Source organism: Chlorocebus sabaeus, chromosome 21, assembly GCF_047675955.1.
Source record: "Chlorocebus sabaeus isolate Y175 chromosome 21, mChlSab1.0.hap1, whole genome shotgun sequence".
NCBI lineage: Eukaryota > Metazoa > Chordata > Mammalia > Primates > Cercopithecidae > Chlorocebus > Chlorocebus sabaeus.
In genome coordinates this window covers 68,949,796-68,973,547 of record NC_132924.1, presented here as the reverse complement: position 1 = coordinate 68,973,547, position 23,752 = coordinate 68,949,796, and the positions used below count along the sequence as shown (strand labels likewise).

At 32.8% G+C, this 23,752-nt stretch overlaps 1 protein-coding gene across 5 annotated transcripts in view; it reads right to left on the bottom strand.

Moving 5' to 3' along the window:
• Positions 1-23,752, bottom strand: part of SEMA3A (semaphorin 3A) — a 522,459-nt gene that overhangs the window by 21,024 nt on the left and 477,683 nt on the right. For all 5 annotated transcript variants that reach the window (XM_038004552.2, XM_038004551.2, XM_038004549.2 and 2 more), the window contains 5 exons: positions 21,994-22,213; positions 18,612-18,703; positions 8,227-8,268; positions 3,986-4,143; positions 127-194 (listed from right to left, as the gene is read on the bottom strand). In XM_038004552.2, the coding sequence (XP_037860480.1) occupies positions 127-194; positions 3,986-4,143; positions 8,227-8,268; positions 18,612-18,703; positions 21,994-22,213 (580 nt within the window). The remainder of the gene's footprint in view (positions 1-126; positions 195-3,985; positions 4,144-8,226; positions 8,269-18,611; positions 18,704-21,993; positions 22,214-23,752) is intronic.

Sequence of the window (23,752 nt, the reverse complement as noted above, 5' to 3'; positions counted from 1 at the left end):
TTCGGCTGCATTTCTTTAAGTATTCCGGGAGAGATGCATACATTGCATGCATGTGCGTGAATATGCATTATTACTTAGGATTTTAGCCTGGTCTTAGCAGGTTGAAAGATGAAAAATGTGACTTACCATGGTGTTGTAAGTCGGAACAGTGAGTCAGTGGGTCTCCATTTCTTATATCTTGTCGTCTTGTGCGTCTGAAACAATTGCATTTAAAAGGTCTTATTGTATCCTTATTTTTCCATTTTAGGAATTTGTCATAAGAATGAAGAAAAATTTAAAAAAATATAGATATCATAGACTCTAGGAACTTACAGGAACAGATGAATCTACATCCAACCAAAAGACTTTTTTTAAAAACAGTTCATTATACCTGTAAGAGCAGTCTCCAAGATAATCAAAATGGGAAACAAGATCCAAATATACTAACAACGTATTAAAAGTCTTTAAAATAGTGATAACAGAGAATTCATGGCTTTTTCATGACCAGATGTCAATCAATAACAATCTAATGTCTAGAAACTCAAGGCTTAACTTCTGTGGAAAAAGCACAACATTTGAAATAATAATCCATTTTTTTTTTCAATAAAAGGAATTAAACTTTTTCTGATTATTAATGAAGAAATAAGTTTGAAAATTATAATTCACATGAATATTCTCTTTCTCTGAATGCTTATACATAATTCCTTAAATAGACTTTTGCTGAATTTTATATTAAGACTAGAAATTATATTTTTAAGCTAGTTTTAAAATTTCTTTTCTTGGTTGTTATATCGACCTGTTCTTTTTTAAAACCATTTCTTTTATGATCATACAGCTATGATTGCAAACCAATTTACCTGTGAAGTGAATAAAAGCAACAATAAATGTTGAACTTAAAGGCAAGGCTTCCTCTTGCCAGAGGAATGAAAGAGAGAATAGATGAACTTACATTTAAGAGAAAAGCAAAGTTTGCTTATAAAAAACAATTTCTTCTACATTCTATCCTCAGATCACATGTGAGCTGCAGCACATCGTGAGTTTCCTTTCTCTACGTTTTGCTAATGGTTGCCTGGGAAGGAGGAGGTAGGCTCTAGTCATTGTGGTGCAAAAAAGATGTGAAGTTCCAGGAAGAGGCTAAAAATGGAGACTGGCTATGTGTAACAGACTGGAAAAGATTGGGGGACACTTGCCCAACTGTTTGCTGCTGCTATTTTAATGGGTATTGTTTTGCTGCAAAATTAGTTACCATCCCTAAAAAGAGCTCTCACAAAGTCCATTGAGAATTGCAAATATGGAATTTGTTACTGTATTCATAAATTTAGAAGTCTAAAGTATTTATAGATTTCTATTTGTAGAATTAGTGAAACAATCAAACAGATGTTGCACATTTCAAAATTGAGCCAACAAGAGAACTTGTGAAACACAAACCACAAAGCATTTGGGAAGGCATTTTTCACTGCCATTTAAGCTTTTGAAAAATGCCATCACAAAGAATATATAAATCATGAGACTTCTAAACATCCTTTTTAAAGACAGAGTGTCACTCATGAAATTGGATTAAGTAAAATCCGTAAGGCATAACAAAAATGTGCTAATGAAAATTCCTTCAATCTTGAATTGTAGGTATACAATAAATACTTTTAAAATATGTAATAACATATAGGTTTTAACTTATTATAGATGTGTTTATGATTTTCTTTTTATCTCTTTCCTTATTAAGAAAAGCTTAAAATTCAAATAGATTATTACTAAATTATATAATATTATAAACTTTCTCATGAAGAAGAAATAATACTCATTTTAGTTCAAACATGGATTCCACTTTTTTTTTTTTCAAAACAGTCTTGCTCTGTAGCCCAGGCTGGAGTGTGCAGTGATGCAATCTCAGTTCACTCCAACCTCTGCCTCCAAGTTCAAGCAATTATTCTGCCTCAGCCTCCCAAATAGCTGGGATTACAGGCACCTGCCACCACATATGGCTAATTTTTGTATTTTTAGTAGAGACAGGGTTTCACCATGCTGGCCAGGTTGGTCTCAAACTCCTGACATTGTGACCCGCCTGCCTCGGCCTCCCAAAGTGCTGGGATTACAGGTGTGAGCCACGGCGTCAGACTGAATTCCACATTTTTAAGTAAAATAAAAGCCACCTAGAGTAAAACGTTTTTGAGAAGCATTAACTTTTAATCTTAAAAAATTTAATTTCACTGCTGTAAAGACTGCATATCACTACTCCTTAAATTACCTACAGTTTCTTTAATCAAAAGACATTATCTCCACAATAAGATTTATTTTAAATTTGAAATTTCAACAAAATGAATGTTTATATAAAAGTAATACAAACATGTTACCTCAATTCTGAATGTTGAAGGTTTAATAATTCTATTTCTTATATTATATAATACTGCCTATAGATTTAATATTATTAACAGGATACTGTGTTTTAATCCATTGGACTGATTATGTAACAGACTAAATTGTAGATTTTTCTACACTCAGTCAATGTTATCTAAAGTGTGTAATCAGAAGATTTAAGTAGGCATTAGGGCCATTTCTTTGGTCAAATATTTTACCAAATATTCAAGTTGATACAAATGTTGTAGGACATACTTCATTAGCTATAAAAATCTACATTCATGACTTCTTTGAATAAAATAGCTATAATAAACAATAAATAAATCAAATTATATTGCTTCTAAATGCAGAGGTTTCATAAAGCTGGTTTTCATTTTATGTTTCAATAGGTTGATATACATGCTGTTAATCTTTGGGCTCATATTAATGAGATACTGTATGTTAATTTCGTCCACCATTCTCATTTCCTAAACCCTGCTAAATAATGATAGAGAAAGACATCCTTCAGTGAGTAGTAAAGGATATGCTGTTGAAAGGGCTATTTTGTCAAATGAAGGCAAATGAAGGAAGAGTTATCTTAGCAACTTTTATTCAATCATGTCCAAAAAATACTTTTAAGTATTATCAAGAGTATATTTAAGAGATATATATGTATATATATGCCGGGCACGGTGGCACACGACTGTAATCCCTGTAATCCCTCCCAAAGGCTAAGGCAGGTGGATCACGAGGTCAGGAGATCGAAACCATCCTGGCCAACATGGTGAAACCCTGTTTCTACTAAAAATACAAAAATTAGCTGGGCGTGGTGGTGCATGCCTATAGTCCCAGCTACTTGGGAGGATGAGACAGGAGAATTGCTTGAACCTGGAAGGCAGAAGTTGCAGTGAGCCGAAATCGTGCCACTGCACTCCAGCCTGGTAACAGAGCGAGACTCCATCTCAAAATAATAATAATAATAATATATATATGTATATGTGTGTATACATATATTATGTGTGTGTATATACATATATACATATATGCATACATATATACATATATATTGCATATGCACAGATATTTTATTACATGGTTTTATGTTTCAAGTTCAAATACTGCAAATGCGAGGTGATACTATAATAATATAATACTTAAATTTTCTTGAAACAAATAGACGTATTTGGGGATGTTAATCAAAATTACATATATCACATATTAAAATGTAATATTTTTTAAAGTAAAAATAAATTATTCTGGACTTTTTATAATTAGGCACCTGTGTATTACCTAAGACTATAAAGGAAAATAAATTCCTTTCTCTGATCATTTTCTGTTCATCCAGAGACATAAATTGCCTTATTAAAGTTTAAAAATGAGACAGAATGTTGCTTTATAGAAATAGAAGAACACGTTTGGAAAACAGAGTATGTTGGTCTAAAGGGACAAGGCTCAGTCTAGATTCTGTTCATGACTTTCTCTGTGACTTTTTTTCTGATTTAACTATTTGAAGAAAAGAGAAAAAAAACAAAACAAGCCCCTCCCTCTGCCCCCACATCTTTTTATTCATTAGAAAAAGTTGAGTTGATGCACTTATTTGAAGAAAGCTATTTCAAGCTTGGAATCAGATAGGATAACTAGCAAACATTTCTTTTATTTTGAATATTGTTCCTACCTCTTTGCAGTGGGAAAATAGCGAGAGCATGAAGAACCATCCCAAGCACAGTAAGGGTCTCGGGCAAGGCAACACTCGGCACAGGCTTTCCCGTAAATATCACACCGGTGTAAAGGGAGCTGGGCAACCCCAGCTGTTGAACCAATATATAGTTGTTGCTGTGGAAAGAATTTACTGTTGTGACAAAAATTATCTTGTTTTTTAAATCTCTTTTTCTCTTAAAAAAGAGTTTATTTATATATAACTTCTCAGAGATAAATGAAGGGTTTAAAAAATCGTCCCTTTATTGATAATTTCTTTAAAGACCTTCTAGACAAGATGGCAGTTTAAAATGGAGCAAGAGCAAGTTCTAAATATTTGACTGAAACAGATGTCTTTTATTAAGTGTAAAACAAAGGGAAGATGAAGACAGTAATATACCAACCAATGTAATGTTTAAAGCTACAGTTTTGTAGCTTTGTCTTTGCAAGTTTGCTTTTTTACCTTTACTGTTTATAATACTCATACACCAAAATGTCTTTATTACCATGTGTTCCACATCGGCCAGAGGCAGGAATCATTGCTGCTGACTTCTCAGTACCCTATTGTATTGCCTGTGATGGAATGTGCCCTTTCCTATGATATGGGAAGGGGCAAAATTTTGGTGCTTACATTTGAAAAAACTTTGGGCTCAACCCCAAGAACTGTCTTGCTCTTGCACTACCTCCAGGAAGATTACTTTTAAAAAGACTACTAAATAACTACCCTTCAAAAACATCTTTCAAAAGAGGAACTAAGTGCACTCTGGTGCAGTCTGCCAAACCAAAAGCTGAGGTGTTTTGGAAGAAGCATAGGGTAGAGCATGAAGGTACCCGGATTCTAGGTCTCGTTGCCCATTAACGCCCTGTGTGATCTTCTGCTATTCATATACTTTTTCTAAGAATTAACTTCCTTATTAAGATGAGCATGTTTAACAGGTCTTTAAAGTATGCATTCAGATAAACATTCTACAATACATTTATTCTCAATGAAATTGGTGGTATTGAAAGAACCAGAATATGGAAGATTTAAAAAATTGTTTTTCTACTATTCAGGATTTCAGTACAAGCTTTAAAATGCCTTTAACAAAGTTGAGCCAATGTAGCGTATTAGCTGCAAATTTATGTAAGCACAAAATGAAATAAAATTATTTTGCACTTTCTCCACATTTACTGTTATTGGTACCATAGCTCTCTTTTCTTGCACTAGAGGATTCAATCATTGTAGTAAGCCTTAAATAAAACTTAAATAAATACTGAAACATGTAATGGTATACATTGAAAAGACATCAAAAGTGTATTTTAGTTTCTCTAAATAAGTTTAGTTTCTCTAAATAAAAAATAAGTTTTAGAAAAGTCGGTCTCTGAACAATGATATGCTTTTTCAATACTACACATTTTCTAATAGCTAACAATGAACATAAATAAAATTGCATTTCCAAAGACATTCATTTATAAACTGCATGTATAAGTAACCAGATAAGTTGAATGCAGACTGAACTGAAGTACCTATGGTAATCTAAGAAAATATTAAGGTTATAGGGAGTGTTTACATAGAAAATAGTTCCCTGCTTAAAACTCACCAACTAACTTATACCTTATTACAAGCAAAGTAAATTAGGGAAAATGTAATACAATAAAATCTAGACCATTGTGGAAATATTTATCTTCATTAATATTATTATTCCATTTCACTACATGGAAAAATGAAATTACAGTGTATATTACTAAGTGCTCAATATTTTGCTATATTCAACTTTTATTATAGTATTGAATTTTGCTATAAACCAGGACAAATTAGGAAATGATGGTTAAATTCTTTGGGAAAAATAGATTAAGTATTGTTAAGCTTTCCTTCTCCTTTTCTTTCTTTCCCTCCCTTTCTTCTTTTTCTTTTTCTTTCTTTTCTTTCTTTCTTTCTTTCTTTCTTTCTTTCTTTCTTTCTTTCTTTCTTTCTTTCTTTCTCTTTTTCTTTCTTTCTTTCATCTTTCTTTCACAGCCTCCTTTTTTAAAAATGAACTTACACACTAATGAAGGTAAGCACTTTCAGTATATGGACATGTCAATCCGTACATTGTGTTTGCAACTGTTTAGGAAAGCTACTCATCAAGTTAGTCCCACAGTCAAAGGATCTCTATGTTTGGCCAATAACTTCTAAGAAGCATGAACAAAATATATATTTATAGATTTTTTTTAAGAATATGACATTTAAGTAGGAAAAGTGTTATTACCTAAATAACAATATCTAATTATGTCACGTTCCTTTAGGGAAAAACAGAGAAATAGTATGTGCAAAGAATAGAAAACCAAAATATGGCAACTGAAATTATTATAACAAAAACCTGAAGTGCGATAAAATGCCAAAAGTAACTATAACTCAATGTCATGTTCGTTTTACCATAATTTTGCAGTATTATTAATGAAGTGCAAAAATAATTATGCTATCCACATGAAATATAGGGTAAGCCTTTAGGCACCATTGAGCAGAAACCAGTCACTAGTAAGTAACCTGATGTGCTTTTTCTGCCCAATTGAACATCACCACAGGCTTTCTCACTATCCTCCTTAACAAAGTGTGGGGTATAGGAGGAGATGGGTTCATTTATCCAGAAAATTACTTGAAACACTACTTGTCTCTCTTGAAACTACTATCTCACTTTAAAAATGCCCATAAGCCCATAAGTGTGAATGAAATTGAGTCACATCTGAACGAAATCAAATCATTTCCTCCAGTAATGGAAAATAAAGGAAAAAGACACTTTCTTCTCTCACGGTATTTTAAATTGATAGATTGTTTGTCTTTGTCAGTAAAATGTTGAATTAATATGTAATTTTTAAGTAGCTTTAAAAATGTAAAACAGAAATAAATGGTTTACAAAAATAGATGCAGATTTAGTGTAATTAAGATTGACAATGAGGCTTAGCAGAGAATAAATAAATAATTTTAAAAATCATTACAGGAAAGAATATCCCAGTCTAGCTTCCATCCTGGAAATCCCCAGATTTATTTGCCAACCTCTAACAATTTTTAGATTACAAGAACAGGTGAACACATACTTATGCAGTGTTAGATAACAGTATCAGGTCAATCATATCTGTTCTCTGGGTTGCTCTAAATATCTTGGAGATTATCAATCTATTTTCATATGTCTGTGTGGGGAAAGGATGCACACTGAATTTTACTGGCAGAGTAATTTAATGTCTTGTTCAAGGGATAAAGTATGGTCAGAGATAAAACATATAAATGGTTCAGAAATAAGATTTGCCAAATGATTCTCACTTTACAATTGTGTATATAAGTTTTTACTCCAGTAAGTGAGGCACACCCTACTTCATTCTGGCTTTTTCTACTTTTTTTTGTTTTTGTTTTTGTTTTCTGCTTTTTTTTTTTTTTTTTTTTTTTAAGTTACCATTGATATACTGACAGAAGAAAGTCTAGGTAACATTTATGGAGAAAATATAATTTATTAGATATTAAAACTATATTTGTTTACACATATTACACAGTATTTAGAAGCAATTGACTTTTCTGAAGCGTCTTGCCAAAGCATTTATTCGATATGAATAGAAAGACTATTAACATGCTGCCCTTAATCTTTGAATTCATGAAGTTTTAGAACTTATTTGGCAGTGACCTTTTTTTTTTTCCTTTGATATTTAGGCAAAGTTAAATGCACAATTTGTTTTCTCTAGCATACAATACTACTGGAAAAGTAAAATTAACTTTGAAGTCAAGGTCCTCCAAACACATATAGCCAGTGAATAATTTTACTAGCTTCTAAAAATGCATTTTTGTTTCTATTTGCAAAGTAAGAATCAATTATAATTATTTTATTCCTGAAATATCACAATGCTATTTCAGTGTATACACACACACACACACACACATATATATAATCAGAAAAGATGAAAATTATTATTGAGTATTGAGTAAATTATATTAAAATGACCAAAATATGCTGTAAGTAAAAATTTATAACAAATAATGATCTGGAAAATATGTTTATAGAACACAGATGAGATTGATCCAAAACATGAGGGCAATGAAAACTATCTTCAGTTTCTAATCTACTAGCTTATTGTAAGAATGATATCTGTTTTCTCCTGTATTTTTGTACAATTGTTAACAAATCTGTGAAATTTAATAAATAAATAGATGTATCTATTTGAAACACAAGAATTAACAAAATATTGGATATCAATGGTAATACATAATGATAGTACCTGCTTGGTGGAAAGCTCCATTGCTGAAATAGTAGTCGGTTCCTAAAGGAGAAAAAGAAATATGTGAAGTGTTTGGTCAATTAGAACAGTCAGCTATTAGTTAATTAACTCAAGGCACTGCTATTAGTTTTCAGAGAGAGAGAACTTCAGTGTCCACAAGAAGCAATGTGATTGGGAAATAAGACACATGAAAGAAACTGCATAGATAAGGGTTAAATATGTGGAGCAGGCAATAAGATTGTGTCAATGTCATACAGTCTACATACCTGTAGTTGACCAAGTTGGGGTTATTGCTTGCTAAAATATAAGAGAAAACACGAGCCTGCGCAATGAGCACAGTGTGAAGGTGTTGGAAAAAACATGTTTTGAACTTGTGTTAGGTGATTGAGGGAGGGTTCAAGGAAGTAGAGTTTTGTTCTACCTTGGATGTTGTCAAAAAGCAGGGGTAATTCTATGGTTAAGTGTCTTCATACATCATTTGGAAGGGAAGAACAAAGTAAGGCTAAAGCTGTGACTGGTGAAGAAGTAGCAATAACTCGTGATAGGCAGGATAGGGTATATATGGTCATTTTTGTGGTTTGGACAATGTTCATGTTTTTGTCTGTGGACGTGATTACAAAATGGTTTTGCTTTTATCTTGATTCATCATGGTGTCAGAGTGGTCCTTTCTGATATTGGTATTCTGTGAAAATTGTTCTGTTCAACTGGAGAACGCTGCCTTAGCTGAGAGTGCCAGCCTCATTCCTAACAACACCAATGACAGCTGATGAGAGTAGGTCACTTTCCAGCTAACAAGGACTACAAGAGCTCAGGTGGGATGAGATTACTTCATTATTATGAAAAACATGGTTTCATGTGCAAGGACTTACACCCAGGTCTTTGCCAGAGAATATAATCTCTTTAATGTCTATCAACAGGTTAGGGAGTAATAACTAGAGAAGTAACGCTCACCAATGCACTTCATTAATTGTTCTATCTGGAGCTTATCATGAATGTGTATAGGCTTGCATAAATAAATTGTGTTCTTTGATGTAGGCAGACTACCAAAAGCCTATATAACTGAACACATGAGTTTACATCCTTTAGGTTCACTGTCAACGAACTGTGCTGCAGGCTGTATCTTTCATTCAAGACAAACATGATGAGAAGACAGAGACTGTTTGTGGGTTTCTGAGAGGTCTGATAAGAAAGATGCTTAGGTGCAATGAAGGATCTTAAAAGACTTCACTGTGTAGGTGACTGAAGCTACTAAATTAAGTGTGAAGAGTTGGACTCTGGAGCCAAACTGCTAGGTCTCAAATTGTGATTCAAATCTGGCCAGAAATGCAGTATGAGGCAAAGTGTGTAAACTTTTTGGAATTCAGTTTTCTCATTTGGTGCCTCTTATAGGGTTGGTGAGAAGACTGAATGAATTAATACATGTAAAACACATTACAAATGTGCTTGGTATATAGTGTTTATTCAAATCTCTCCTCCCTCTCTTCCTCTCTCGTCTCTCTCTCTTTCACATACACCCACACCCACATGCACACACACACATTTCCATCTCATTTCCTTGCTTTAGTTTTTCTTTTTAGTGCTTATTACTGGTTATATATATATGTATATATATGCATACACATATTATCTAATAATATATTATTAATATGTCTTAATAATCAATAAATTTTATATAGATACATATAATTCATTTTTTTGTCTTGTAAGTTTCTTCATACATCCCAAAGCAGAATCTGAGATAAAATCTTGTTTGCAGGTTTGGGGCAAGAGTAAAGAATTGAGGATTGAGAAGGTGGAAAAAATCAATTAAAAAGTGTATTATGGAAGTCAATACTAAGAAAAAAAATCTGAGGATAGTTGACAATGACTCTCCAAATTGTCCACTGAGGTTTGTACCAAGAAAAATACTTATTCATTCCATTCCTCATTCCATGCTCTCAGGGGGTAAAGTCTCCCACAGCCCCAGCTGTGACTCTAGCTTGTTTTTTGGCCTGCTGGGGCATAAAGAAAAGATTCCTCATAGGAATCAGAAGTGAGGTGAAAGGATGTGAGGAGGCAGCTGAGGCATCTCATGTGTCTTTCCGATTGCCTGTCCCCCTCAATTTGGGACAGAGATTTTGGCTGTTTATTTCACAGCCAGATCCCTAGCACCTGGAATTATTCCTGGTATTTACAAGTTCTTAATACATATTTGCATGAATGAATAAATGAATGAACGAATTCTTTATCAATGTTCCTCTTTCTCTCCTCTCTTCAACTTACCTCACTATACTCTCTTTCTTCCACTTAATTTATATTTAAGATAAAGATAGCCGTTCTATTAAGTCTTTCTTTGTTTCTTATAGCTTAGCTGGAATTTCTTCAAAAATAATTTAGAATAGTCTACACTCACTGCTTTTGCTTGTTCATCTCTCATCCAATGCCTTCCCTGCTCAACCCACTGAGTCTAACTTTTATTCTAGAGAGGTGGCCTACTATCTTCAGAAGCAGAAATCACCAATGAACTGGGTATTGCTGATAGGACACTTTTCTGTATCCATAACTATTATTATTAGACTTTGTTTTATATGTTACTATTGATGACTTATTCTTTCTTGACTGCTTCCTCTAATAAATTCCATTATGCCTTGGGATTCTTTATTAATTATTCCTTAATGACCTTTAACAGTCTTCTTCTCATCCTCCAGCCACTCCTAACATATTTACTGTTCCTTGACTACTCCTTTCTACTCTCCTTTGGATGCCGTTTTTCTTCCCTAGTAAGCTCTTGTGTTTTTGTTTGTTTGTTTGTTTGTTTGAGACGCAGTCTCTGTCGCCCAGGCTGGAGTGCAGTGATGTGATCTCGGCTCACAGAAAGCTCCGCCCCACCAGTTCACGCCATTCTCCTGCCTGAGCCTTCCAAGTAACTGGGACTACAGGCACCCGACACTAAGCGCTGCTAAATTTCTTTTTGTATTTTTAGTAGAGATGGGGTTTCAGCGTGTGTTAGCCAGGATGGTCTCGATCTCCTGACCTCATGATCCACCCACCTCAGCCTCCCAACTCTTGTGTTTTTAATTACTCCCTATGTGCTATAGAACTGCAAATCTCTACTTCAAACCTGATGGATGAGCTGAGAACAGAATTTTCTTAACAAATTTAAGACAATCTGCCTGAGACACAAATGAAAGAAATGATTTAGGAGGTACATTAATGTAATGGTATAATTTAGAGATTTTCCATAGTTTCCAATTTTTATAGCTTAAATGAATTATATTAATTATTAAATATAATAATTTTACACAAAAATTATCAATCATAAAGACAACTATGATGAAAGGAATGTCTATCAACTTTTTCTATGCAGAGATATAATCTTTAGAATTTAGTAGCCTCAACTCAAAAACTAAGGGCACAACGTATCATGGATATTCAGCCTTAAAAAAAAAGTTGAAGACTGTATTTAGGTTTGTATAATATTAGAATCAATAACCAAAACAGAAAATTTAGAAGAGTAAGGAAAATTTTCCACAGATACTTCTTTCATTCCAACAATTTCACATGAAAAATAGTTATGCGGTTATTAAGGAGCTTATTTCATGAAGACTTTTATGACGTAAAGTTTACAATCAAATTTCAAAGAAAGTGTTTCTTAGGCAGAGAAGTATTAACAGCTAATGTAATTGAAGTGAAATTAGCTAGCTCTAAGTACTTTCAAAAATGAAGGCGATTAATATTTATACATTTCATGTTCCTTAATAATACAAAAAACAAATATCTATAAGATAGATAAAAAATATTTCATTTATGAATTGTAAAACATAAAAGAAACCCTAGTACATAACAGACTCCATTGTGTCATCTTAAGATTTTAACGTTCTTAAGATTCTAGAATCCATTAATTAAAGGAACCTTATTTATTATTTAGACCAGGAAATTAATAACAGTTTGGAATAAGATGAACTATATGCTGTCTGTGGTTGAATTTTAATAGACAATATATTAAGATGACATTCATTTAAATAAGCTATGGGGATTTTTTTCTGAGAAATAGCGGGTAGTGAATATGACTTCCATTTAAAACAGATGTAGCTTCATAAGCATGTTTTCATGAAACTGGTTTCAGTTGCATTTAATTGGTGTTCAAGTAAAAATAAAATTAAAACTTAGCATCTTTTCAAGGCTTTCTATGACTCCAATTTACAATTTTTTTCAGATATGTTAATCTAGTCCTTATTAAACTTTCTCACTTGCAAAGCTTTTCAACCTGCTGATCCCAGGAGATTCTGACACAGCCTGTTGGATGCTAAACACAAGGACACTTTTTTAGAATGAGTTAATAGACTAGGCTAGGAAAGTATCATTTATGTTTTCATTTGAACAAAAATTAAACTCTTTCATTTGTCTGCTCAGCTGTTCATGGAGTATTTCACAAATTGGGTTTAAAATGTGTTATCAATGTAACTGCCTTGCAATTCCATGCATTCGGTAGAACTATAAATAAAGCCCACTGTCCTAAGAGCATTGCAACTTGATATAACCTTTCAGTTTCAAAACTAAACCCTCTTTGATTGTACTGGAAAGAAAATCCCAAACTGACTAGTTAAATAGAAATCAACATAAATTAGGCTTTTGTATCTTCTGAGTATTTTTATACAACAAGGTATATGTATGGAATTTTCAAGCATTTTAAAAGAGATTTTCATTTGTATAACTAGTTAACAATAGCTACCATTTACTAGTAATCTTTTTTTTTTTTTTTTTTTTTTTTTTTTGAGACGGAGTTTCACTCTGTCGCCCAGGCTGGAGTGCAGTGGTGTGATCTCAGCTCACTGAAACCTCCACCTCCCAGGTTCAAGCGATTCTCCTGCCTCAGCCTCCTGAGTAGCTGGGATTACAGGCATGCGCCACCATGCTCAGCTAATTTTTGTATTTGTAGTAGAGACGGGGTTTCACCATGTTGAAAAATCAGTCTGGTGTCAAACTCCTGACTTCGTGATCCTCCCGCCTGGGCTTCCCAAAGTGCGGGGATTATAGGCATGAGTCACCGCACCCAGCCTTTACTAGTAATCTTAATTTTAAAACAAAACACTTTTTAAAAGTATTTATAATCACAGTCTTTATTGTCAGACGAAAAAATTGAGGCTCAATTGACTTTAACGTGTTCAGAATCACATAATAAATACGATTGAAATTCAGGTTTATGATTGCAAATCATTTTTGGAATTAGGCTTGTTTCTTAGTACTTTAATGTCATTTAGGGTATTTTATAGCAAATCAAAGTCATTTCTAGAGTCCTATACCAGTGCCAGTTTTATTTCACCTCTTATTACTTATTAAAAATTTTACTCAAAAATGAAAATGTTCATTACTAAGGAATATTTTTCTTTCTATACTCTGATCGAGATTTGATTTCACCCCAAATAAAAGTATATTGGATATAACTGAAACCACTGGAATATGTATGATTAGTCAGGGTGTTTTCCTGAAACCAACTCAAAATGGGAATGGGTGTAGTACCGGTTTTAATTCATGTATTTATATGAGGTTTGGTTATTCATTCTGTTAAGAACACGTAATGAACATGGTCTCGTGAAGATGATAATATGGTAAAATTAACTGGTTGGATATCATTAAATGTCTTTAATAAAATCCAAGAATATCAGATACTACCACTACTCTAAATCTTTAACTGTTCTATTTACCTTGTCAAATAATCCCTGACCTTTTTTATAGTATTTTATTTTAAATGGATTGCCTTACATGGCTCAAATAGAAACAAAGAAACAGTAAAATTTGTCTGCTTATTTCACTGTATATAGCTATGGCTTTAATGTGTTGTGGGGTTTTTCTTCCTTCCCACTGTAAAATTAAACAAAGTTTGACAGTGAAATATTCCAATTGCTAGACCACAATATATGTATGAACTTTGCCTGATAGAATAGAATGTGGAAAGTAAATATTTCTCTAAACTCTGCCCAAATATGTTTTGTCTACTTGAGTGCCAAAGAAATAATAATGACAATAATGCATAGCAGAGACTACAGAAGAGAACTGAAATGGTTTTCTATCAAAGGAATATTGTTCACGCACAATCTTTTTCCAAAATTTTAAAGTCCGAAACAAGCATTTCCATGCCAGCACAATAGTATTCATTTGCATTTAATTGTAACAGATTGATAATAATGAAACATTTTTTTTTTCTTTGAGATGGAGTCTCACTCCATCACCAGTGCTGGAGTGCAGTGGTGCAATCTTGGCTCACTGCAACCTCCATCTCTCAGGTTCAAACGATTATTGTGCCTCAGTCTCCTGAGGAGCTGGAATTACAGGCACCTGCCACTACACCCAGACGATTTTTTGCATTTTTAGTAGAGATGGGGTTTCACCATCCTGGCCAGGTTTGTTTGGAACTCCTGACATCGTGATTCGCCCGCCTCGGCCTCCCAAAGTGCTGGAATTACAGACGTGAGCCACTGCATGATATCTTAAATGCTACACAAATGTCATCTAATAGCTATCAAAGGTATAAGTCGGTTATGTATTTCTCTGGAAACTGCAAAAAGCTAAAAAAAAAAAAAAATCTAATAGATATTAAATACTCGTACCATCATGTATGGGTTGATGACAGAGATACATTCTGAGAAACACATCATTACGTGATTTTTGTCATTGTGTGAAAAATCATAAAGTACACTTACCTACTACCTAGGCTAGATGATACAGTCTGTTGCTCCTAGGATACAAACCTGTATAGCACGCTACTGTACTGAATATTTTAGGCAATCATAATACAATAGTAAGTATTTGTGTATCTAAACATAGAAAAGGTACAATAAATGTATGGTCGAAAAGATTTAAAAATGGTACACCTGTGTAGGGTATTTCTCATGAATGGAGCTTGCAGGACTGGCAGTTGCTTTGGTCAAGTCAGGTAGTGAGTGGTGAGTGAATGTGAAGGCCTAGGACATTGCTATGCACCACTGTAGACTTTGTAGTCACCATTTTTCTTTCTTCAGTAATACATTAATCTTAGCTTTCTGTAAATTTTTTACAATATAAACGAATTTTTAAAACTTTTTGACTCTTTTGTAAAAACACGTAGCTTAAAACACATATTATACACCTGTCCCAACATGTTTTCTTTCCTTATATTCTTGTTCTATGAACTATTATTGTATTTAAATTTTGTTATTATTATTTTACTTTTTAAACTCCTTTTGTTAAAAATGAAGACATAAACACATACACTAGCCTAGGCCTACACAGGGTAAGGATCATCTATCTATATCTCTGTCTTTCACCTCCATATCTTGCTCTACTGGAAGGACCTCAGGGTCAATAACACATATATTTGATATCTCTATATTATAGGAGATAACACATTATCTCCTACAATAACAATGCTACCTTCTGGAATACCTCCTGAACGATCTGCCTGAGGATGTTTTATAATTAATTTTTTATAAGTAGAAGGAGTACAATGTAAAATAACAACAGAAAGTAAACTATTGAAAATGTTAGGCAATAGGAAATTTTAGGCCCATTATAATCTTATGGGACCACTGTCATATGTGGGATTTATTCTTGTCCATAATGTTGTTATGCAGTGCATGACTATACTCGCAAGATTGTTGATTTCCAACATCTCATAATTTTCGTAATTTTGTTAAAAGTCATTTAGTAGGTCAGTTTAAATTAACACCTTTTTAAATTAAAATTCTTATTAATGTACTAAACAACATAGCCAAGATGTGAAATATAAACTTAAAATCCCTGGAGATACAAATAATAAAAATTCACTAAAATACAATATCACTGCAAAATTATGCACATTCTAATTCATAATATCAGAAAATAATTAAATAATAAAAAATAACCTTATTTTTACAATGTCGTGATATGATACAATTCTACAAAATAAAATGTAATTGCATTAATAGGTAGTAAAGTAAGTCCTAGAAACTGAGATTGATAACACATCATAGTCTTTGAGCTGCATGAAGTCAGAGACCACTTTTATAGTGTTCATCTCTGTATCACCAGAATTTAGCATTGTGCCAGTCCCATCATATCTACTAATATACATTTATTTACAGTGGAAATTAGTTAATGAACCCTGTTTTAAAAATGTATTATAACTGAAAGGAAATATGCAAATGAACCATGACAAATGCAAAAGTAAGAGATTCTGGAAATTAGAAATTCTTAAGATAACCATATTTTAGTGTCTCCTGTAACTTCATTTGCAATAGTAGTGGCAAAATTCGTCTCCAAATATATGTTGGTAAAGGTTTTCTACTGGAGAATAATATGGTGCAGAATCAGGATGATAACTTGTGACTATTCCTAGTTTATTTTTCTCATACTTGGGCACCTCACTTTAAGCATCGTCTCCTTGAAGAAGGCCTTAAATTCTTTAATTTCTTGTATTTCATTTTTTCATCAATACTAATTAATTCACTCATTTAATACATGTTGGTTTAAAAGACATTTTAGGTTTTGGAGATGTAACAATAAAGACAAGACAGCAATTTATATATCCACCCCTGAGTGCCTGTATAGTTTTCTAAATCTAAACATACTCTATAGTGGCCAAATAGAGTCCATTTGGATAGTTGTTAGCTGCTGTTGTTAATTTCTAAGATAAAGTACCAATGTGTTCATTGGGGTAACCTATGGGACATGGTGATTGATAGGGATTAGTCATCACTCTATACTGGACTGATAAATTAGATCACTTTGATACTTTAGCATACAAATTGTTATAAATAAATAAGGCTAATGTGCCTGATTGTAAAAATCATAATAGAATTATGATTATTTTATTATTTTGAAGACTTAAACCAAGAATTAGTAGGAAAGGCTACTGGGAATGTAGCTCATTTTCAGTTTAGCTAAACTAAAATAATAAAATTATATTAGCAATGACATTTTGAGCTAAGTGCCTGATACTGTCTTTGATGCACGACCTACAGTGTTTCTAAGTCTTCCAGTGTCCTGGGGAAATAGATATTATGCTCACTGTTTTACTGATGGTGAAGTTCAGAGGAATGGTTTAAGTGTTCCAAATGGATTTGTCATGTAGATATGAGTGTAGAGTCTAAACCCTTTCCAGTAGAACATTGTGTAGCTTGTTATCATAAAACATCTATGTTACAATTCACCAGTTATATGTTTCAATGTTAATTATAATGCCAGTTTAATGAATATGTATTACGAGCTTTCCATATTATACTTCATTTTTTCTTTAAAATACTACTAAAGAGTGAAGAATAACTTATTGTATATAGGTATGTAAGTATTGGGGTAAGACATCTTGGGAAAACTGCTTACCATTAAAATATTGAACCAACTGAAAATTTTAATCAAGCCCATTCATTTCATAGGTAAACTACCACAGACACCTAAAGACTAAATGAGATCACTTGAAGTTGTCAGACTAGAAGCGATATTTTCTCATTTTTCTGTCTATCAACTTCTTCTAATACACGGTTTTGGTGTGTGTGTGTGTGTGTGTGGTTTGTTTTTTTTTGTTTTTTGTTTTTTGTTTTTTTTTGCAGTTATAAATGTCTCAATAGATGTTTGCTCTATTCTTTTATCAAAAAATTCAAACAACACATTTACAGGCATATATTTTTCCGTCATATGTCATTAATGATCTCAAGGTGTGCTTCAATTTAAACTATTTCTATTAGCTGACTTCCCAAAAGGAATAACAGACATGTGGTATATGTTAGACTACTCCAGTTCTCCTCTTTCCCTTCACCCATCCAATGCCCTTCTCACCTGTACCCCCATTCCTCCAACCCTATACAACTCCCCCGGCCTGTCTGTGATTCAGGACAATGGGACAAATATCTGTACATTTCTTAAGCGTGTAGACTAGGAATCTATAACAAATTTACTGTCAGTGATATAGACCTCTCAAATTTTCTTTTGCTAACAAATGATTTCTTTAAGAAAATATAAAATAATTCATACATAAGCTAAAAATTGATTAAAATATCTTCACTATTCTGTCATTCTGAATGTATTTCCTTTAGTACATTCATAGAAGTTACATATCATTTCAGTTATACTATCATGTGTAAAATAGATTTTAGGAGTGGGGAAGAGTTTGTTCATTGAGATAACTTACATAAATAATATAAAATGTAAATAATATATTTTATCATTGGGAAAACAAAATATGAGCCAAAAATATATTTCTTTACATCTTTAGATTTAACCAGCATTGAAAGTTTCAAGGTTTATTTTGACTAGTGTCTGGTTTTCTAATTGACAAGCTAATTAGAAGGGTATGTATGCTAGACTACTTGTCCATACCAAGTTTGGTGTGCAGCTGTCCTGGGGGAAAGACGTACAACTGAACTTGTTGACACTTGAAATTAAGCAGAACTCACCCGAAAAACTGTCATTTCTTCCAGCAAAACCTCTTCTAAATCATGCCACGTCTCCTTAGGAATTGAAACTACTTTAAGGACGGTCCCAACATCTTTGAAAGAAAGAGGGGAGAAGACCACAAGTTTAGTAGATCTGAACAGAGTTTAGTGTTAATGAATGAAATATGTATTTATCAGACAAAGAACCTTTGATATCAGTCTTCCTTTTAATTTATTTTTTGGTCAAAACACGAGTAAAATACATATTTGAATGCATTTCTTGCAGTTAGACAAAGTATAAGGGTAAACTATAAAGACAAACTTCAATATAAAAGACTGAATTTTTAGAAATATGTTAAGCCTTGAAGGAAGTTTTATCATGAGACTGCATACATTTTTAAAAATATAATAATTATTACAGAGATTGCCTGGGTTGGATCAATTCTTTTCATTATTTCTAAAAATATCTCCTTAATTGCCTGGTGTCTCAGAAACAAAACCTAAAAATAATATTAGTTTGTCATGACAGGTTCTTCCACTTTTATTACAAAATCAGGGTCCTACTATGAAGACTCAATATAAATGAAAAATGCAAGGAATGTTGTCAAGCAAGGGAAGTAGTCAGAGCTTCAGAGCCCTGGTTGCTCATCTTGTCATCTAAAAGTCTTTAGTACTTAGAAGTTCCTAATGATGGCTCAATGGCCATTATGTGATGAATGACAATAACCCGATTTCTCAAAGTAAACACCTAGGATTACTTATTGCTGTGGTCTTTCAAAAATGCACACTTTGGTTATTCCATTTTAGAGCATTAAGGAAATTTAACATTCAGAAGCCAAAAGCATAAAAATATTGAACACATTTTATAGAGATTTCAAACCTTATTTGTTTTTCTAATTTGCATTTTTGAAAGAGACAACTTGTTTTAATAACAAGGGTTGTCACTCTTATTTTAAGTTGGGCTTAAAAGTTATTAATTTTCCAGTATTACAAGTATGTTCCTGTTCCTTGATGGAATGAGGAACAGGGGCTTATTAAATTCAAAAATTGTACTCTTCAACCTTCTAGTTCTGACTAAACTTGATCAAATCTAGTTGGCCTCAATTGGTTCCTTTTAATCAAGTTCAACAAAGTAATTGTGAAGAAAATCTTGTCAATGAAGAACAAATTATATGAGAAAAATAATTCATTGATAACTATTTTTAGAGAACCAACACGATATGTTATATGAGATCAAGAAAGGTTGCTAATTTATCCCTTGTAAAGTTAAACCAAAAAAAAGTACACTTTTAAGAAGATCCTTTTATATTTACAGGACCTTAGGCTACTCATAACACTAAAGATTAAAGGTAAATTAGGTTAATCTACTCAGTGCCTCTGATCGGGTCTCTGGTACCCAAACACAGCTTTATCTCTTTTCCAGATCAAGTTTTACTGAGTAGTATTTCAAACAATTTCACACAAATTGAATCAGATTACTCAACTAGGATCAATATACTATGATGTGCAACTTAGTTAAAAGATAAAATTACTGTAATCAGTTTACTTTGCTGACAGATGACCCTGGTCTGTACTGACCGATAGACATCCACATCATCAGTCAACACACTCATGAAATTGGTGCCTTTAAAGACACGTTGCGTCCAAGAGGAATTAAAAGCTCATGATTAGGTTTATTTGGTCAAATACCCGGAAGCAAGCTTTGTTGCTTTGACAGTGAGAGACTTCTCAATACATTTAAGCCAGAGGTGAAGGAAAAGGCAAGTGTGACATGACTGAACAAACTTAATTACTCTGAAAAGAAAAGAAATTATAATTTGATGTTGAATGATAAACTAATATTTATCTGAGAGAAATACTATTTCTTATATGTTCTAAGGATATTTATAACCAGAAATTGATACTGGCAGTTCATTGACTTTTATGAAACCCTGGGTCTGCTTGAGATTCTTTTATTTGGTAGAGAAACTTTCTCACTCATAAAAGTGGACTTTAATGTATTGCTCAGAACCTGACACTGTTACACCTGATAACATAAGTATTTCACAATTTTGTTATAAAACTTTAAGTCTTTAAAGCACTTACTATATGGTCGCCATTCCCCTGTAGTTAATGCAATTTTTTTTTTTCTGTTTCTCACTAAGGGAAAATAAATGTTATTATACAAGGTTTCAGTGGAGCACTCACTCTGTTCCCCATTGATTTATGTCAGTTAACAGTGTTAATGGAGACTAGAAATTTATTACCTTGGAATCTGACCCTAAGTAGCAAGTATCAGATTTGTAACTAGGACGTTCAAAAATAATATTACTGTTAAAAAGAGCAGGGAACAAAATAAAATAATATATCATAATAACAATGGAATTCATTCTTAAAATATACCTGAAAAAGTCTGTTTCTAATTATGGAATTAGTAAAATGAATTGTTAAATGTCCATAGAAATGTATCTAAGAATTATTTGAATCAATTATGTTGTTTTTCTAATGATTTTTTTTTTCTTTTCATTGTATGGCAGAAACACTGAAAAAATTTTATTGCTAACATTTATTTACTAGACAATGTTCACATTATTGTAATTTTAAAGTTCAGATAATTTTGCACTAATATTCTGAAACTATTATTGAATGTCTTGAGAATTTAAGGCAGAACTTGAGTCATATATCTTTGTTCTAAAAAGCCACTGGCCAGAAAAGTTATGATGCAATTATAAATATTGATTGCTTACCTAATCATTAGCTTTACCTGATTAAACTTACCAACTTTTCACTGAAAAGGGAATTTATTTTAAATTAGTATGTCTCAGCTTGTCTGAAAAGATAATAAATTTGTAATGAAAGAATATTCATGTTATTTACTCATTTATTAAAGGTGAATTATACCTTGAAGGTAACTACAGAAACTGGCCTCAGTTCTTAGTATACATTTGACCCTTGAACAACGTGGGTTTGAACAGTGTGGGTCCACTTATATACAAATTTTCATCTGCTCCTACCACCCTTGGGAGAGCAATGCCAACTCTTACTCTACCTTCTCTTTAACCTACTCAACAGGAAGACAACGGCAATCCAATTCCACTTAAGGAATATTAAATATATTTTCTCTTCCCTATGATTTTCAGAACACTTCCTTTTCTCTAGCTTATTTTATTGTAGGAATGCAATATCTAATACATACGACATACAATATGTGAAGCTAATCAACTGTTTATGTTATAGGTAAGGCTTCCAGCCAACAGTAGGCCATTAGTAATTAAGTTTTGGGGAAATCAAAAGTTACATGTGGATTTTCAATTGCACAGAGAGTTGGCACCCCAACCCCTATGATGTTCAAAGATCAACTTTACTTAATCAGTTAAACATAGTGTTCTGGAAAAAAGTTTACAGTTGAAATTTAAAAATTTACCTGTTCCGATAAACATAACATCATACTGTCCATCTTCTGCATCCACTCGGTCTACTACAATTTGTGTAAATTGATAATTTACATCCGTTTTGATCATTATCGGGCGATTGTTTATAGGAAACACTGGATTGTACATGGCTGGATGACTTCTTGCAAAGGTTATAACATCATCAGGAAGGTCCTTTGTAGAGTCAAAACCACCAAATGTTTTGCTGGGACACTATTATGATAAAGAGAACAGTATCTTTTGATTAAAATCTAATAAACATAACTGTACATCATATAATAACACATGGCCTCAATGGTTCTACTTAAAATAGCAGTTCAGGCCAGGTATGATAGCTCACACCTGTAATCCTAGCACTCTGGGAGGCCGAGGCAGGTGGATCACTTGAGGCCAGGAGTTCCAGACCAGCCTGGCCTAACATGGTGAAACCCCATTTCTACTAAAAATATAAAAATTAGCTGGGCGTGATGGTGCATGCCTGTAGTCCCAGCTACTTGGGAAGCTGAGGCAGGAGAATTGCTTGAACCTGGGAGGCGGAGGTTGCAGTGAACTGAGATCATACCATTGCACTGCAGCCTAAGCAATAGAACAAGAATCTGTCTCAAAAATAAAATAAAGGAAAAGAGTAGTGCAATATATAGTATATATTTCCCAAATATATCTTAATTCTCAGTGAGATTTAGTTATGTCACTAATTCTTAGGCAAAATTACGAATATATGTAATGAATTCAGTGTACAGGAGAAGTTTGGTGCCTCTATTAGTGCCACAAGCTTGAGTGTTATTAGTAAAATAGGTGAAGTATTTGACATAAAGAATGGAGTATACTACAACTAAATGCAATTAATCTTTGAATTAGAGATACTCAGAATAATTTTATTGAATACATTTAACTTTTTACTATGGCATCATGCTAAAATACAAATTCTCTTTTCAAACTGAAAAAAATATATTCTTTATTGTTTTGTTTCTAACATAATGCTAAAAAAGTACCATCGAGAAATGTAATAAATAAAATAATCCCAGTGATAAGGAAAAGTGTTATTCAAAGTGTTTAACAACCTGTATTGCACAAAACGTGACCAATCAGAATGCACGTCTTGACCAAGCAGAAGAGAAAATGGCCCCAGCAGCCAGAAAGATGCTGGTTTTGCACTGGCATAACCCCACCTCTGGATGTAAACACTCTATGTAAGACAATACAACAAAAATGACAAATTAAGATTTCACCACCTCCTTTCACTATAGTTATTGATGCAGTGCAAGCATTTATAGAGTACAATATCTCCAATCTCTTGCTTTTAGTCTCACACTTAAGTAATTTCTACCATTTAATGTAAAAGCTTGGGAGCTAAAATGTAATTATGAGAGATTCTTGATCTTACAAGAAGCTTAGAATGAGAAATCAATTGTCTTTGCCACTAGCTTGAAAAATATTAATAATTCATGAGAAATAAAATGAATGTGTTTTGATATGGTAGGAGTATATATAAATACACACATATATATATCTATGTATGTATATATAGATGCACAATAGTACAACAATATAACAGTTAAGGAATGTGAGGTTGTATTTCTTGTTTTGTATGTAAATTATAAAATTAAGGTTATAGAAATATCAAACATTTATGTAAAAACCTGGAAGACACGATAAAGTGTATTTTCATGAGACTGAAAATTATTTCTGCACTTCTCTAATACCATGTAAAAATAGTTTGCAAAAATTTAGAAATGTGTGATCAAAAATTAA